Genomic DNA, 20530 nt, shown 5'->3' on the forward strand with positions numbered 1-20530 from the left:
TTAGTGAGCGCTCTGTTGTGTTGGCCGATTGCGATTCTACAATGCAACGTGGGTCGTCAATCTGTGCGCTTAATCGACGGTCCGCGTTGACTCCGCCGATCACCATCGCAAGTTCAACATAGTCTACATCGATATCCATCAATTGCCACTGCCGATTGCGATCAACCGATTGGATCTGGACCGTTGATCGGCCAAACCTGACGGCTGTTGTGCATTCATTGCTCAAGCCTCCGCTGCTCTATTTTTCACTGCTTTCTAGTGTTTTTTGCCTCTTGATAGTGTTTTTCTGCCCATTTGAAGGTTCCCCTTATGCGATGGTTTTGATCTTCTTAATGATTTTAAGAAGATTTCGAAGACTTAGAGAGTGTTTTGGATCTGTTTGGATCAACACCTCAGGGCTAATAGGACCCGACGCAATTATAGATGCGAGAGTAGTATTTTTTAAGTCCGACTTATGGCCAAACTGGAGCAAGAGGAGGCGTGGCTGTCAGAGCTAAAACAGGGGACATTTCCGCTAAAAATAGTAGCACTTCACCTCAAGGGCTAACAATTCCAATAGTAGAAATTTGTTACAAAACCATCTATCATGTCCATACAAAGTGCTAGCCAATTTTATGGGCAGAAAAACCCCTTCTATGCCTATGTATGTCCCATGTGCATTTAACGTTTAAGAAGTGAAAACCAATATAAAGGTTGAATCCAACATTCTTTGTATACTTAAGGACAATTTAATCATCGCTCAAAATAGAGTGAAGCAAAAAACATAATATTAATTCTTAAAGTGTTGCTTGGTAAAGAAAGACCAAGTGTTTCTTCATTTATATCCCTATAACTAAACAAACATCTCTTATATACAACAAGCACCAAAAATGAACACCCAATTTTTACAGGCCTTGTCAAACTCACCCAACACATTAAAAAGGTGTATGAATGAGCTCTCTTGAACCTTTCTCAAACGATTCACATAATATTTTATATCTTTTGTTTGAATAAAATAATAAGCCAATACTATAACATGTAGATTATTAAAAAAACTGATAAAGTGTTTTAAGAGATCCACCTTTACCTATTAATAATTCATATTTTATCTCAAAATGAAACGACCATAAATGTTTACTTAAGTAAAAGACATAGTAAGAAAATGTTTACTTAAAATAAATAACAACTAAGTGAGAAATGTTTATTCAAGGAAATGTTTACTTAATGTAAATGAATTCTTAGAAAGTTAGTTCATTGTGTCCCCTTCTATATAATAAGAGGTAAATATAGGTTGTTAAAGAGTTGTTGATTGATCTATTGGTGGGCTAGTCGCATGTATTAAGCATAATCATTCAAAATTCGAAAATAATTTCTTCAAGTTTGGGTGGAAGTTTTTCTCGGGTTTCCTTTGGAGTATCAATCATAAACCTCCAATTTTAGTCATTTTGCTAAAATAACAGAATTGGTTAATTTACTTGGAATATGGCAAACTTCTGCTTTTCCCATGAAATCAAAAGGAAGTAAAACTGCAGTTCATATCCTTATCGCGCCCGAAATTCCACAAATCTTTAGTGCATTAAATCTCCACCGTCGATCTCATTCCTCAATCCGATGGTTATCGCTTCACCCGCTCACCAACTATCTTGGCCGATCTCCACCGTCGATCAATCCTACTTGATCCAACGGATAACACGTAATCTCGTGTGTATTCTTGCACGACCGATATCAGGTCGAGCGCACACGAGAAAAGTAGTTTTCTCGTGCTACGTGTCACCCACTAGGGGTAATCGCGTGAAATTTTAGAATACCACTTACCACCTTGAGACTGCGCAAGATGCTGCTTACACTTACGAAGATCGCTCTTCTATTCTGATTAACGTCTGCGCTTGTTGGCCCGCGATGACCATTAGATCTATTGGATTTGTCGATCGGACAATTTAGATTTTCTCTTGGGTTTTTCACGAATTTGTTAGGGTTTCCTCGTTCCGCTAAGTTTAGTATGTTTCTAAATTATATTCTGATTTCGAATATATCCAGGTTATTTCAATGCACAGTGAATGAAGATTTAGATGCGACAACACAAGATTATATATAATCTAATTCAAAAGGGTTCAAACTAGAAATAAATAGAACTCAAAAATATTTCGAAGGAAATTAAAACCTCTGGGATTGACCATTCATGCACCGTATTCACAGAAACACAGAGAGATTCCAAAATTTACAATCCAATTCTCCACAGCCAAATCTGCTTACACTAATTCAAAACTTACATAAATACCAGTATATACAATAATCAGATCCTAAATCAATAGATCGAATCTGCCTAATCCTAGATAATATATAATCTGCATGATATTCTCAAGAATCTCAACTAAGCCTAACTACTTGAATTAATTACAAGATAATTCAAATCCCTGAATTTTAGCTTAAATCATGTCTAAAAAGCTTTGCAAAGTGACAGCGAAAGGATCCCACTCCTTTGTTTGTAAACTTTTTTTTTTTGTATTTTTGAAATAAAATTCGAAATCTTTTGTTTTCATGGCTATGCTCATGCATCACCTATTATTGTAACATTCGATGGATATAACATATGAACATAGGTGAAAGTATGGCACATTTTAAATGACCAATACACTAGTAAACTATTTTGTGTGTTTCTTTTTAACCGCGAAGTTTCCATGTTAAATCTAATAAAGGATATTTTTTCGTTTCCTCTTAACATTTAGATTCTCATGTTAAATCAAGTACATGTTATTTTATTAACTTTGTAAGAAATTTTTTGTATGGCATTTAGGTTTCCATGTTAGATCTCATGTCATGGTTACAGAGGTAGGTTGGTTGCCTTTTTCCGGCCAAACCTCCACTTGCTATGTATACATTGGAATGGTACAAACATTCACGTGGTTAAATGACCATTTATAAGAATGTAGGACCCTGCTAAACATGTGACGTTGCTTTGTATACATTGGAATGATACAAACATCCACTTCGTTAAATGACCATATAGAAGAATGTAGGACCCTCCTAAACATGTGATGTTCAAAGATACCTGTACGAGTCAATATGACAAAAAAAAATACATGGCCCACATGACATGTATATGTACTATGCCATCACATTACATGACTTTAAAGAAAATTACAACGGTCATAAATGAAAATAGTAGTATGATAAATAATGATCTTACATAAATAAAAGTATGGATGTAACATTGAAATTGATAGAGCGAGATATGTCAGAGATGGTTAAGCAACCAGGCTATAAATATCAAACAAGTGTCACTGCAGCAGATGTCCTTGTTGGTAAAGTTAAACAAGTGTCACTGAAGGGCGATGTCCTTGTTGGTAAAGTTTTGCAGTGTCACTGCAGCAGAGATGTTCTTGTTGGTAAAGTTTTGCATTTTGCCTTTGACTTGAGTACTTTATATGCAGGCTATTTTAAACCAATGTTACTGCAGCGGAGATGTCCTTGTTGGTAAAGTTTTACATTGAGTATTTTAAACGGAGGCTATTTCATATGGTTAGAAGTATGAGCACACCGTGAATTAGGTATTGCATTAAGATGTAGCTTCAGAAATAAGTAAATTATATGATCGAATATAAAATAAAAAGAAGGAAGGAAACCTCTTTTAAATAATTTTTACATTTTATAAAATAGATGAACTTTTGGGAGACATACTATGTAATTGTAAATAAAAGTAATATTCGATAACTATAGATTAATAAATTTGGAACAATAGTAATGTTAGGGTAATAGATTTTTATAAGAGTAAGAGTATTAAGGTTTTCAAATTTTATTGATAAATACTTTTCAACGATTATATTAGTACGTATTTTTACTTTTTATTCAAAATGTGGAATAAGAACCTCATTTTTTATGGTTTTTTGTTTTTGTTTTTGTTTTTTTTTTTATTTTTGTTTTTTATGTGGTTGTAATTTTGTATGTATCTTTATTTACAATGCAGAACAAGAATCTCATTGTTTTATGTTTTTTTTTAAGTTCATTTTTGTATATTAATTTTGGTATGTGTAACCTATTCAATGACTTGTAATAGTTGTAATTTTTTCACCATTGATAGTTATTTTGTAAAGGCATGTTTTGTTTCTGACTCGTCATATTATAGAAGAAAGTGTAGTGAATTCTCTTGGAACCTATTTCTTAGGAGCTTAGTTCGATGATAAAGGATTTATAACTTAGTGGGTTACATTATAGTGAATTAGTCACCTGAATAAAGAAATAGATAATTATATTCGAGCATTGTTGATCATGTTTGACTATATTTAATAATAATAGTTAGGGATTTAATGTGTTAGTGATTAGGACACATTGGTTATTTGATCAATGGTTAATGAGATTGCGAATTAGTGGATCAATGGTTAGAGGTTGTGTTTGTTAACAAGTTAGTGGTGAAGGAGTTGGTAAATTAGTAGTTGTGGTTATTTTGAATATTTTATTTAAAGGCTAATGGATTAATTATTAAAGGGTTTGTGATAGTGGAGTGATGTTAATCAGATAGTGGTTAAAAATATCTTCTAACAAAGTCAATAATAAACCTCAGAAGGGTCTCAAAATTTAAGACAGGAAGTCGAATTCCCTATTGTCATTTGAACTTATCATTTAGTTATTATTTTCCTATGTTGTAATAGTTCAAGAAGGATTTAGTTTATTTTCAATTGATGAATATATCCTCTTTGCTGTGTAATATAAATATTTGTCAATCTAAGAGCTTAGATTTTATAAAGACGATGTGTGATTGAGTAGAGGATAGAGAGGACATAATAGTAGAGTGGAAGAATGACTATATGAGGTGTGTGGGGTTGATGACCCAATAAATAAATTGACATATGACAAAAATGAGAAATATACATCAAGTGATAATTTGTTACCCAATCGGGTTTCAGACACTAGGAGGAATAAAAAATGGAAGTGTGGAGTATCGATGGTCGGGTGACCGATATCCCTGAGGACATAAGATGAAAAGGTTGCTTGGAACAAATAATGGTAAGGGATGCGAAGGTTGGATATAGAAAATGATGGCTTAATATTAGGTTGGGAAACATTCAAAATGAATATGTTTAATTGGTCCTCTTGAAGCCATGGGGCCAGGTGGAAGCTAATGGCCCGAATGTTGATGTGGCTTTGAAAGGTAGAGCTTCAATCGAGCATAAATTTGTGCTTGGAGATCAATTTGAGATGTAATTATATCATTCGGAAGTTATATGAGCAAAAGATGATGAAAATTGTAAGTTTAGGTTATGAAGAGGTTGAATGAAGAGGAAATTTTACAACCCCATCTCCATAAAGTAACTTCGAGGGTAAATTATAGTTATCCCATGACCTTAATCAAATATTCGAGGGATGGCTACGTTACAAGTGGTGTGATACAAAACATAACTAAGGATTCATAACGAGTCTAGTATATCATATGGTAGCCTTGTTGATTGAGTCACAATGGTTTTTGGAGAAATTAGGATGGTTTACTAGTACCAGGGAAAAAGATTTAGAAGGTGAAATTTTCAATGAAAGACAATGTGATTAGAAATGTAATGGATTGTGTGTGTTATTCAATACAAGGCAATAATGTTGCTAAGTGCACTAAATATATGTGAATTCTTGGTAAACTCTAGACATTATCTCCATGAACTGTCATGGGTTAGCCTAGATGGATTATCACATTCTTTGATATTCAACAATTGGTTATTCAAGTATGCCCAGATGGGGGAGGTGGAAGTATTTTTACTATTGTAGAGTGATAATCCAATAAGATCACCTATAGTGAAGCAATCACTCTAGCATTCTATAAGGTTGAGGATATTAGCTTGGGTTCAATAAAAATATGTCAATTATGCATAGTTTCATTGATACGCCTAGTTATTTTCATGCACAAGTGGTAATATCAAATTAGTTCAATGCAACAAGTAGCCATCTCAAGTCGTATGGAATAATAAAGTGTAACAAAATGTCTAGCCCCATGATAAATGGTATCAAAGCCAATTTGAATGCGTAAATCATGAAAGCATTTCTTCACCACCAACACGTATTTCATTGGGGGAGTTGATCAAATTGTATTGACAAGGATGTCAAGTATTCAAGTATGAGGGAATGTAAGAACCCAACTATGTAATGGACTATTTGAATTTACTTATCACCTTATCCTTTTCAAAAACACTAGTTAAACACTTATCAATTAGATCATTTATTTTATAAACCTAAGCTTATAAACCTATAATTTCTATAGATTTTCATTGAAACTTGAGATTCATCCTTCTATAATTCCTACACTATAGAAAACTAATTTTTGGTCTTTGTGATTTATTCTTGATTTGACCCTATTGGTATTACTTCAACATCTAGTATAGTTCCTTTATGAGCAAGACTAGGTGATGATATTACCTCTTTTCCTTTATTTATTTTGTTAGTAATTGTTTCAAATATAATATTGCTTTTTAAATTATATTTTAGCTAATTTTTCAATTGCTACTTTTGTATTTCCATCTCTATTATTTATTTGGTTTGAATATTCTTAGTAATAGGTAGATTATTTGGTTTGAGTTGGCTTGCTTACATTTTTAAGGGAAAAGATTGATAGTGGGAGGTGCAACATTTCCCATAAGTCCCATAAAAGATGTGCAATTTCAAGCTTACATAAGAAAATGAAAAACCTCAACATATAGAATCTTGCCTAGTTTTTTCCTTTCCAATTCAGTTTTCAAACATAAAGATTAAATAGATAAAGATTGTAGGAAACATTAAATTAAAGAAGCCAAAACATGATAATTAAAAGAATGTTCAAATTACAAAAGTTGAGATATAACCATAATTTGTGTTATAAAATGATATTATAGTGTTAAAAGTTACTAAATTTAACGTCATAGATATCTGTCTTGAAATGACATGCTGAATCTTTTACCTCTCAATGTCCAAAACAACTTCCAACTCTTATATAAACATTAAACCATCACCTTCTTATTGTAGGAAAATCTTCCAACTCTAGTATAAAACTTAAATTACGCCCTCATTATAACAAGAAGCACAAACCAATAGGAGAATATTAAGGTCAACCGCGGACCTAAAACATTGTAGTAACAAAATCAACTTTAAAAATACGAGTAATATTCAAGATGATGATGTCATACTCAAGAGTAACTTTTTTGTAATGAAAAGAAGAAAACTATTTTTTTATTGTAACTCAGCTTATCTCCTTATAGGTTTGCTCAGTATTCAAGTGTGAGCACCACATCCAACACATACCCACTCTGCATACTTTTGAATAGAAGCATATTGGAAAAATATTGAAAATACATGAAAAAAACATGTTTATTTCAAAACTTAACTCTGCATATCTGCATCCAACGAGTTCTACACACTTGACATTTGAGTAAACATATAACAAGATAAATAGAAAATAGGATTATTTTTATTTTTTATCTTTTATTTTTATTTTTCCCTTAAAAAATTCATGATTATTATTTTATTATTTTCCATAAGAGTTCCATTTTAAACCTCAAAATTCCCTTTATGTATGAGGACCACCTTTCTCCTATAAAAACTTGTGCACTAAGCATCAATTGAACAAATTTATCAATTTCGCTAGCCTCTTTTTTTCTATTCTTGCTCAACATAATAAATTATGGTTCTAAAAGAATATATTATTACAATTACATTATGAAAAACTCCTACCTCTACTTATTTTGAAAAGAAAAGCATCAAACTCCAACATAATGATGAAAATGATCTCAATTTATATTAAAAATTATTATCACTTTTCAATAAATGGCTCTTCACATCAAATACTCTACCACCTATGAATATAAAACAAAGAAACAAAACAATTGATATTATCATTCCTAATAAATTAAACTTTTTAATCCCACAACCACCCACATATGAATCACTTAATGCATTGAATCACCACAATGGAAAAATTGATATAAATCCAATCATAAATTTGATGGATATAAAGGTATTGTGAGATATGATAATACACATTTTAACATATATAAATTCATTCAACTATATGTACAATGCACATATGTGATACGGACAAGTAAATAAATATATTTAAGGTATAATATAATATTAATTATTTTTTTTCAAGATTGTGAAAATATCTTAGGGTTTGATTAAGGGAGAGCCTTCTATTGTTGCGCAGGGACTAATACCAGTTATAGTACTGGTCCCACACATCCATAAAAAAATATTCATAATCCATAAAAAAGATGCACGTAATACTTTATATTAAGTTATATAAGTTATATAATTTAGTCCAAAATGGGCTCACATATTTATTGGGCCAACAAGTGTCAAGCACCAAACATTAACATCACAAGTTGACAAGACATAATGTACCAAGTACCTCGAGCTTTGAATTACCAAATAAGTCAAAATGCACTACAAAAGATTCAATTGAATTCTATTCAGGAGTACACCTATCCCATCAAACAATCACCCACTAATTTCCACTGGAGCAACACATCCCATTGCTCAGTAATACCTGCAAAAGAACAGGTGAAATGTGTGTCAGCCATATGTACATGTGTGTTTAACCATTTAACCTGTTGAAGACAATAAATGACAACATTCAATTCAGGAATTAGTTCAGAAGATGCAATAAATGACACCAACCCTTTCAATTCAAGTATTAAACACACCGACCTTTTCAATTAAGGAATTAAACACAATAAAGCATAAGGATCAACCATGAAATATTATTAACCATTTGATCATGTACAAATCAATCCAGACCACATATTTGTATCTGGGAGATTGCAATCCATGTCAATCTTCCCTACCAATTAAATCCTATACAAAAAAAACTACAAAACATCAACTCTTACTGATTTTCATTTCAAACATTCATTTTAGTCATCAATTATTGGAGACATATGATCAAAGTGTTCAAACATTCTTACATTCATTCTATTCATCAGTTGCTGGAGACATACAAACAAAGTGTGTGAACAATGTTACATTCATTCTAGTCATTAGTTGTTGGAGACATACATGTTTGTTGGAGACATACAAGATCTGACCAGAGAAACATTTCTATATGAATAATGGACCCACTGATTTAGAAACCAATTTCACTGCCATTGTAACCTCAAATATAACCCCTGCAACTCAATATCAGACTACTATAATAGCAAATAATATCCTTTCATAGTCCTGAATATGATTCATATAAATTTATAATACTGAAGGTGATGCATCCCAGAGTGTGGGATCATGTTTATTCTTTGAAGGAAATGGAGCAACTTGGAGGAGATCTGTGACCTCCTGAAGGGGAATGGCCTAGGACCTTTATGAATTCAAAGAGAAAACTTTGGTGTGAGGTAGATTCATTGTTTGGTTAGAGAAGCATTTGTAAATGAATAAAAAAACCAATGATTTAGAAATTCTCTTTTAATTATTAGAATATCAAATTAAGAACAAATAACTACAAGATTGTAGGAGAAGAACTACAAGGAATTAGACAAACGAGATGCAACAGATAATCATTTATTTCGTTATGAGGAATAATATGAGCAAGGTGTTTAATATCCTACAGACCGACGAATAGACATTAAAATTCTATTTAATCATGATGATAATGTAGAGGTAGCATATGACTTTATTTCATCTAATTTCCACTGGTCTGCTCATGATGGGGGAGGAAGAAGCTTGATTCCACTATTCTGCTCATGATGGAGGAGGAAGAAGAAGTGTAGGAGGAGGAAGCGCACTTAAAGGATGACCATCCCTTTAACATGTTACCTACTCAGCTCAGAATGGTGTCTAATAATATCATGGCGGATATGAGAAATAAATATGACCCTCGTGGCCTTCTTAAAGTTTTTTAGTTTATTCAACCACTTCTCTGATTTTCCTATGTTCTTATAATGGTCTTTTCATTCTCCTTCTTATGAGGTTCATTGTGATGTGCTTTAATTAGGACCGTTTCAGCTAGTCTTACTCCTCTTGTCTCGCGAGGTTCACTTAGGTGTAGTGTTTGTAAAAATATGAAGTTTTATTTCTTTCTCTGGTATCCTTTCCTTAGAGGTTTATAATCTCTTATTGTTGGCCTGCTACTGTGTTGTTGTATGGGTGGAACCATAACATATTTGTCTTTTCTTTCAGTCATTGAAAGGGATGCATATCTAGTGTGCATAACACCCATTCTCTCTATTTTTCAATTGAGTGTGCCTTCTTTGTTTTCTGAGGCTTTCACTTGCAAGAATAAAAAGAACTAGTACTAAACCCTTAGACTTTTATAATTTTAAAGGGAATAACTACATAAAGAGACTACAACTAAGAACCCTTACTCTTTATAGCTCTTACTGATAATTCATATGTTTACCAACTATTTTTAACAACTAGGGGTAAAATTAATGTCCAGAAAAAAATGAATGCCAAGAACAATGATTTGAGGACATATAAAGCTATGTGTGTTGAAGAAATTGTGCTATGTCAGAGCTGTTACAAAAATAAAAAGGAACACCTCTTCCTAATAACTCATATTTTTACGAACTAGGAAGAAAATGAATTCCAAGAACAAAATGAATGCCAAGAACAATGATTTGAGGACACAAAAAGCTAGTTTTGTTGAAGAAATTGTGTTATGTCAAAGTTGTTACAAAAAGAAAAAGGAATAGCTCTTCCTCATAACTCATATTTTTACCAACTAGGAATAGAATGAATGCCAAGAACAATGATTTGAGGACACAAAAAGCTAGTTCTATTGAAGAAATTGTGTTATGTCAAAGCTGTTACAAAAAGAAAAAGGAATATCTCTTCCTCATAACTCATATTTTTAGCAACTAGGAATAGAATGAATGCCAAGAACAATGATTTGAGGACACAGAAAGCTATTTGTGTTGAAGAAATTATGTTATGTCAAAGTTGTTACAAAAAGAAAAAGGAATAGCTCTTCCTAATAACTCATATTTTTATGAACTAGGAATAAAATGAATGCCAAGAAAAATGATTTGAGGACACAAAAAGCTAGTTTTGTTGAAGAAATTATGTGATGTCAAAGTTGTTACAAAAGGAAAAAGGAATAACTCTTCCTCATAACTCAAATTTTTACCAACTAGCAATAGAATGAATGCCAAGAACAATTATTTGAGGACACAGAAAGCTATTTGTGTAGAAGAAATTGTGTTATGCGAAATTTGTAACAAAAAGAAAAAGGAATAGATGTTCCTGATAACTCATATTTTTACTAATTAGGAATAAAATGCCAAGAACAATGATTTGAGGACACAAAAATCTAGTTTTGTTGAAGAAGTTGTGTTATGTCAAAGCTATTACAAAAATAAAAAGGATTAGATCTTCCTCATAACTCATGTTTTTACCAACTAAGAATCAATTAATAAGTTAAAATGCAAGAAAGGTTCAATGCCACTGCAACCTCAAATCCAACACCTGTAATTCAATATCAGACTACTATAATAGCAATGCTTCAAATATGATATTTTTCGACAGTCTGCAATAGGTCCTTATTGAGGAGAAGTAAGCTTGCAAGTGATTGAAACAATACACTCCAATCATCAATAGCATGTAACAGACCTTAGAATATCCCCACACCCTAGACAAATCAATGAAATACAACCCACGACCCTGCAAGAGAAATCTAGAAATAATTTTTATGTGTGAATTTTATATGTGAATTTTTATGTGTGAATCCTCACGGTTTCCTTCTAGATTTCTTGTTTCTTTCTGTGAATTTAATTATTCCAAACCTGTTGTAGTATGAAATTTTATGTGTGAAAACCCTTACAATTATGAGTTTCAGATCCGAGATGTATTCAGTTACAATATATAGATAAAGCATTGATTGTTGTCTGCTCATTGATTGCAAAGGCCAATGAATTATCTTGTTTTCTATTACATTTTTTTAAAATCATAATTCTGTGGTAACTTTGTAGGTTGTTGTAGCCATGCCAAGAGTTTCTATTCCAGATCGTACAAGGAATAGGAGGAAGCGAGGGGTGAGGGGGGTCCAACTGCGATCTAGTGAATCAAATGAGGAGAGGGGGGGTGATGTGAATTCTCCCAATGTGCCTAGTAATATCATTGAAAAGGAAACTGTGGTTGTAGATCATTCTATTCCACCATCAACCACAAAGTCACCTCCAATCACAGTGCAAGGTGAAAGTTCAACAAAGAAAATCAGTGCCATCAGAGGCTAGAAAAAGAAGGACATGCTAGTTGTAATTGATGACATTGAGTTTAAGGGACATTCAATCTGTGCCTCTGCAAAAAAACATGGTATTGCTGCCTCTAACATACATTATAGGATAAATGGGTTGACTAATACAAAGCTTAGAGGGCTTGTTACAGTTATGACTGAAGAGGAGGAGGATGAGGTTGTTGAGTGGTGTAAGGAGATGGCCATTTGGGACAAGGGTTAGAGCTTATACAACTTAAATCCACAGTAGCTCAAATCTGTCAAGGGAGGCCAAAACCCTTCAAAGATGGGTTACCTGGTAAATCATGGTGGAGTGGGTTTAAAAAAAAATGCATCCAGACCTTGTGTTACATAGATATGAGGGCCTTAATAGAGACAGGTATTTAAATCTACGCCCTGCAATTGTGTCCAAGCTCTATAACACTTTTTCTGCTTCATATGAGAAACACCCATATGCCCAGACCATATATGGAATTGTGATGAAACAAGCTTACAGGCAGGAAGGAATTGTGGTATGCAGGTAGATTTTGCCTTAGAGCATGGAGTGGATCACTATTATTTTTTGTGTCAATATAATTGGTTCTTCAATACCTGGATTTTATCTATTTAAAGGTAAAACAGAACTAAAAAAATATATACAAAACTGTGAACAGAGTGCATGCATGGATGGAAAAGGAATTATTTCTGAATTGACTTTGTCACTTTGCTACATTTGTACCACGTGGTGTCTTGCCTGAAAACAAACACCTACTGATTTTAGTTGGCCATGGAAGCCACATGGTTGTGCAGACAATTGAGGAGGCCAACAATTTTGGAATTGACCTATTAACATTGCTAGATCATACCACTCACAGACTACAACCCTTTGATTTCAGTGTGTTTGGGCCTTTCAAGAACTATTTCAGGGTTGTCCGAGGTTCGTGGATGGAAAAGAATCCAGGGGTGGAAGTAAAGAGGTTTGAGCTAGCTGCGCTTGCAAGTAAAGAATTTAAAAGAGCTCTTACACCTTCTAATATCAAGGTTGGATTTAGGAGGACAGGTATATGGCCACTTCATGTTGATGATATTATGCATGATACCGGTTGTAGCTAAGCATTTTATGTGGAAGGTCAAGAAGCAGAGAACTTACATGACCATGTTGATGGCCAAGAAGATGTTGTTATTGCTGAAGGTATAATGTCCCTTTCTAAAGGGCACTTCTATGGTAATGCTGATGAACATGTGAGTGAGACGAAGTTCAGTCATGAACCAATTGTCAATATCAAGGAGGCTGTCAAACCCATTGAACCATCGATCAAGTATTCATGTGGTATCACATATGAGGCATTTGATCAACATAATGAAAATGCAAACTTGATTTCAAATGATAATGCAACAAGATTAAACAATGAGCAATTGAGCATGCCAACCCAAGTAAGCCCACCATCATGGTTGGTAGAGTCCATGATGAATATCAACACACACAATGTGTCTACCACCAATACATAAAGCATGAACATGCCTTCACAACCATCAGAGTTGAACACCGAAATTGTTCATTATTTTGTAGACGATGGGTCAATGGAAGAGGAGCCTATTCAGCATGAAGTACCTGAAGAAGATAACAATGGGGACCAGTCAGTTGACCTTGAAGTTTAAAGCCAAGTGTTAGGTCCCAAGGAGCATGGGACATCAAAACAGATAAACCTTGGTGCATTCCTAAAGTTACCAATAGAGAGAGTGAAGACCTCATCAAGGCACTCAACATCAAATTGTCTTCGTTTGGGGAGGAGTTCATAGTTTCTCACATCTAAAGATTATATGAATTTATTGTTCGAGTCTGAACATAAAAAAAATGAAATTCAAGAATCTAAAAATAAAAAGGAGTTGGCCAAGGAGAAGAAAGCTACAAGGACTGCAATAGCAAAAGCTCAAGCAAAGGAAAGGTTGGAAAGACAAAAAGCAAGGGAAGATAAGGAACATCATGAAAAATTGGCAAGGCAAGAGAGGGAGGCAAGAAAGGTTCAACATTTGTTGGAAAAAGGAGTAAGGGTGACAAGCACAAAAGACTATGGTCCAAGCCAATTTGAGGCAAATAGAATGTTTTCCAACACACTAGACCATATTTTAGAGCACACATCATCATACCAAGACCTTATTAACATCCAAGTCCCTCGTTATCAGCGAGGGGTAATGCCCACCTCTTATACCCCTACTAATGTAGGTTTAAATCCTAACTTTGTTTTTATGACACCTGCACTAAGTGTTGGAGTTAGTAACACAAGTGGACACTTGGGCTACTCAGTTCCTCCATGGCTACAAGGAGGAAATTGTAGTCAATCATATGGAAACATTCAGACATATCCTAATAAACCAATCTTGGGTAGTCCACCATACTTGGGTCAGGCAGGCAACTCAACAATTTTGGACAATGTAGGAAATGGAGGCCATCAAACATAGGGGTGGAAATACATAATTTTTGTAACCACATTGCAATGTAAATTTTGCAAGGATGAATTATGTTGATTGGTTTAATAGCAGAAACTACACTTCTACATAATTAAGGATTATCTAGTTCATCAAATTAAGGAATGCAAATGATAAAAAATACCATTCTCTTCTACACAGTTACATCATTTTTTACTTGATTTGAGAATGTTTGTTAATGGTCATTGTGATGATCAATGAACAAAGGTAGATGAACAAAATTATTGAATTTTAAATTTATTGTGATAATATGATCTGTAGATAATTGAACTATGTTTCGGTAATTTGGTCAAAGTTAGATAAACTGAATTCAAGAATTTGAACTCTGTTGAATTTTAATTTTAATTCTAATTTGAAAAAAATATTTTATTTCGATGTCAAGTTTTTATGTTTTTTTCAGTCATTGAAATTTACTCTTTCATTTAGAGAAATCACTAACCCTAAAGCAATGAATCACTAACAAATAAACAAGCTAACAACATAAATGAATCTAAAGCAATGAATCACTAACAAACAAACAACATAACAACATAAATGATTATAAACCAATGAATCACTAATAAACAAACATGTTAACAACATAAATGAATCTAAAGCAATGAATCACTAAAAAACAAACAAGCTAAAAATATTTTACTGCTAATAATTGAAATGCATTATGCTGCTGACAACTACTAACAACTTTATATTGCTAACAACATTAGAGGAGGGATGCCATTAGGCGAACGAGTCCATTATACCATCCATTATGCCACATAAAGCAGGTGAGGTGGCGTATGACACCTGTTCTCCACCATGTAACACTTTTCCTCAATGCATCATGACCGGTTCAACCAATTTAGGGCATGTTAAGTCCCCTCGACATCACATTCAATGACTGTTGTTTCATCGGCTTCGTTATTCTATTTGGGAAAAGTTACTTGTTCGTTTCTGGTCCTGGGTACACAGTTCCATACAAAAACATACAATCCCTAAAGCTAATTTACAATGGCACAGAGTAATCCACACAATAGAGTAGTTAAACCCATAAATAATTCACAATGGCACACAATAACATATAATAGAGGTGAGACACACCAACATGAATTCCTCCTGCTTGAATTTATGAGAATACAAAGTTACATAGATAAAAAAATTGACAGAATAACATAAAAAATCATTGAAAATCATCTAGAAAGTAGTACAGAATTTATAGAGACATCTTTATAACACAAACACTATTTCTAAATTTAAACTTAATTAGAAAGTACTATAACCAGAAGTAATTAACACACTGGCAATAAAACCTTTGAATAAGAAAGCAGTTTCTTCAAGCCAATGACAGTTTCTTCAACATAACCCCCGTGTACTCAGAAACCCCCTTGTGCTTCTAACATTTGCTGCAGGGTAATAATTCATAAATGGCACAGAGTAATGCACGCAATAGAGTAGTTGAACCCACAAATAATTCACAATGACACACATTAGTAATGCACGGTAATGTATGAAAAATTTCATGGAGACTCATCTAGAAACTAGTATAGGATTTACAGAGACATCTTTATAACACTTACACTATTTCTAAATTTAAACTCAATTATAAAGTACTATAACCAGAAGTAATTAACACACTGGCAATAAATTCTTTGAATCAACAGAAAGTATGGTATGAATAGAACACAATAACCTTATATGATATGGGCTTACTACTCATTAGATCTATGAGCTATAATCACACTGAAAGGGATAACCCACCATATAGTATATGATTTGATTATGTAGATACAAGGGATAAGTATGATACAGGGAAGGTAACAAGCATCTATGATAAGAACCAACTTGTAAGAATAATGTGATTGAGTAACCTATCATATATTATGTAAGTACTTATAGTTATATAAGTTGTACTACTAGCTAAGCATTGAAATCATGGAAGTGATACTAGCTTAGTTCTGATTACTTATATGCTTTATATCTTGATTAGGCTGGAATCATAAGATTATATTGAATATAGTAACCCTACAACATGTATAGTTACTAGCCATATCGATTCTCCTTTATTCATATTTATTGCCATATCTATTCATACGACTAATCTAGAACATTGGTGATATATAAGCAGTTAGATTTCTTATGTAGAATACCATCCATTACTGCTTAATTGACTCTTCTTAAGTGCTATATGCTTTTTTATGACCATTATTATGGGAATACAGGGAAATTCAAAGCACACATATAAGGGAATAGGCCACTAGTCAACCTAATGATATATCCAAGGCTACTACTTATACTAATGGCAGTACATTAACCAAGTGAAGTTAGCTATATCACCAAATATAAGCTATCTATATAGTACCAATCCCATATTCATCAGTAAGCAACCCTTTTGGTTTCCATTGATTTGACTACTATGTCATATTAAAAAAAATCATGGAGAATCATCTAAAAACTAGTATAAAATTGATAGATACATCTTTATAATACTAACTCTATTTCTAAATTTAAGCTCAATTAAAAAGTACTATAACCAGAAGTAATTAACAGCCTGGAAATAAAGCCGCACTGAACGCTAACTATACGGCGTTGTTAACTCATAATTTCAGATAAAACAATAACTTAAAATGATTTTAGTAAACAAAAAAATTATGATGAATACCTGTAATTCCAAAATGATAGTAAATTCTACCACAAACTAATACTTAAAAATGGCAACCATAATTATTAACACAGCCTATAATTTAATTTAATTTGATGTGCAACAATAATGACTGCGTGATATAACTGCATGTGTAAAATACTAAATAATCAAATGACACTGCCAAAACAATTGTCCGTCCATCACTATAACCAAGTGAAAGGGCAGACAACATACGGATCAATTTTCAAAAAGTATAATAAAATGGAAGAAGAATCATATCATTATTATTTCTTTTAAAAGAAAATCAGGATTTCCTCTCCTCGAGAAATTAGCGACGCATTGATTACGCCAAGTTTTAAACACTTCTAAACCTCAAGAGTCCTTCATGTAGATAAGCAATGCCATTTTTTAATGAGTTGAATTTAATTAGAATGTCGGTTTAAGAATATTTTAATATTTAATGTTTATTGAACTTAATTAAATTGCTGGTTTAAAACTATATTTTGTTGATTTAAAAATAAAAAGTGAATTGCTTGACCTGCATTTTGTCATTTAGGATATTAAAATCTAAAATATTATTAGAAATCTATCAATTAAAAATATTAGTGTATTACTTGACCTGCTTTTGTCATGCTGCCTTGTCACTACCACTCTGTGTATTAAAATCCAGAATATTCCTGAAATCCACGAAAATCCCTTCCAAAAAAGCCATTGGCAATATCAAAATTTTTAAAATTCTAGAATACCTGAAGTCACCGGAAAAGGAACTCAACTCTTGAGGCACAACCTCCAATTTCTCAGCTTTCAAAGCAGGTTAGGGTTGTGCGCCCTCGTGGATGTAAACACCTGTAGCCCTATATAAATAACAGATCACAAATGCAAACACACGCGAAGACAGTAGAAAGAAGCAATACAATGATGTGTTTCACACAGAGTGAGAGTTTAGGCAATTTATTTAAAATCCGACAGTAGAAAGAAGCAATACAATGATGTGTTTCACACAGAGTGAGAGTTTAGGCTATTTATTTAAAATCCATATGGAACCTGCAATATCTAAAACGAATTCAAATGCTATTATCTGCAAACCCAGCATTCGCGTATTCTGATCTCAGAAAGTGGCCCTGTTCAGCGCCGTTAACGTGACGGAGGACGACTGGTCTATGCTATACGAATCGTATTGCAGGAAGAAGTGCGCCACAAACAACCGCGCCACCATCACAACAATGTCTTTGCCCCCACACTGCTTGTTATCGGCGGACGTTTCATCCGTTTCGCGGCCGTTGGACCAGAGAACGTACTTGAGCATCTTCTCCCCTTCCGAACCCATGAACCGACGGGGCACAAACTCATCCGCTCTATCGAACAGCTTGGGATCCTTGGTCGCAAAAGGCTGGTACCCGCCCAACAACTCTCCCTTCTTCACCGCATAAAACCCGTCGTGGGTTTCCAAAACAAAATCCGTCTTGGCTCTCGCGTACTGCAAAGGCACAGGCGGGTCAATCCTCAGCACCTCGTACACAGTCGACCGGACCAGCGCCATGCTCTCCAGAGCCCTCCCGTTGAGGCTCCCCTGTGCCCTAACGGCTACGCGAACCTCTTCTGCCAGATCTCTCTGCAGTTGGCTGCCCGCGCGGGCAATATGTTTGACGATACTGGGGAGCATTATTAGCATTCCCCCAAAAGCGTTGAAAGAGATGTTAAACAGGAGATCATGGCAAGCCTCCGCTCTTTTCAGTCCGAACTCTTTCTCGGCCTTGTCCAGGGCCGAAGCCGCATGTGTCCACAGAAATTTAAAGAGCTTCTCGTAGTAGCCCTTGACGGGCCAGAAGGGCAGGCGTATTGAACGGATGGTGAGCTCGTCCACGATCTTTGGAAGGACGCCCGAGCTCACTGTAGGAGCGAGCTGAGGCGCAAGCCACTTGATAACATACGAAGGGCCGTCGGTTCCGAGGCCCTGAGTTACTGGGTCCGCCCCCGTTAACGACCGGCAGAGGAATTTGAATATAAATTGCTCAATCGGCTTGCCGAAAGACGCCTTCCCGCCGCTCCCCATTTCTTTGTCGACAGTGGCGCTGAGCTCGTCGAACGCTCGGGAAAACTCCGGGAAATATCTGTCTCGACTGCTTCTGAGAACCTCGAAACAAAATCTCTTGAGCTTGCTGTGATTCTCCTCCGAGGGGTCCAGGTATACGGAAACCCGATAACCTCCGGTGAAAGCAGTACTGGGCATGTAAGTGCCGGTGAGCACATTCTTCTTCTCTACCTTGCTCAGATCATAGAGCACGGGGAAACTCTTGCCGTCCAGCAGCATTATCACTCGCGAGTCCCACACGATGGGCGGACCTGGCGGCATATTGACCTTAAACACCGTGCTCTTGTATCTGTCTATGCGGCGCTTAAAAAACTCATCGATTCCTTCTGTTACGAAATATTCGAATCGATCGGCAAGAGCGCCCAGCAGTGGGGGACCGTAACTTCCAGGGATCTCCTTCACAGGACTCGCCTTTGAAGCCATGCTCGCCAACATCTGCACCCTATCCTCTTGCACGAAATTCAGAAAGCTTACACCAGGGCGAATAAATCGTTCTAGATATAGATGAAATACACAACGTATGAAAATATTAGAGAGACTGTTTTGGGCTTTACCTTCACAATTTTCTAAGGGCTCGTTTTGTTTCTATATCTGACTATCTATTTGGATGCCCTTATCTTGCAGGACCTTGTGTCTTACCGATGTGAATTCTGTTTATTTATAATGCAAAATTTTCGTTTCTTCCATTGATAAAGTGTAAATCATGAATTTAAGAAAACTAAAAAAGTATTTTATAAATTATTTTTCCATTCAACATTAACATTAATTCTACCCTCACTCTTAAAAAAATTTACATTTTGTTTTTAATCTTTAAGCATATTTTCCTTATTATATCACATGTTTCATGAAACATAAAATGCCAACCTCAAAGCTTATCTTTAAACATATTTTCTTATCGTATCACATGTTTCATGAAACATAAAATGTCAACCTCAAAACTTACAAACCACATCTTTCACCTAAAATGTCAACCTCAATTTTGTTCTTTTAGAGGGCATCATTTGGAAAAAACGAAAAAACTGAAAAACCATTACTTGGACCAGAGAGAAAAACAATTACATTTCGCGATGAAATATCATTCACGCTGCATACGATCTACATTAACCAACATTCACTCCAATGCTTCAAAGGGATCGGGATTTTTCGCAGTACCGTATTTTGCCGAAACCTTTAAAATGGAAGTGTGATTGCACTTTGGATGGCCTCA

At 34.5% G+C, this 20530-nt stretch overlaps 1 protein-coding gene across 1 annotated transcript; it reads right to left on the reverse strand.

Annotated features, from left to right (window-relative positions):
• Positions 1–18152: 18152 nt before the first annotated feature.
• Positions 18153–20006, reverse strand: LOC149187758 (allene oxide synthase, chloroplastic-like). Its single transcript, XM_089412879.1, has 2 exons — positions 19878–20006; positions 18153–19765 (listed from the first exon to the last, which is right to left on the reverse strand). The coding sequence occupies exon 2, from the start codon at positions 19756–19758 to the stop codon at positions 18340–18342; it is 1419 nt and encodes a 472-aa protein (XP_089269005.1). The 5' UTR covers positions 19759–19765; positions 19878–20006; the 3' UTR covers positions 18153–18339.
• Positions 20007–20530: the final 524 nt, after the last annotated feature.

The sequence above is a fragment of the Pinus tabuliformis genome, chromosome 3_1 (assembly GCF_031772625.1).
Source record: "Pinus tabuliformis cultivar Carrire ecotype Pingquan chromosome 3_1, CPIR1, whole genome shotgun sequence".
Classification (NCBI taxonomy): Eukaryota; Viridiplantae; Streptophyta; class Pinopsida; order Pinales; family Pinaceae; genus Pinus; species Pinus tabuliformis.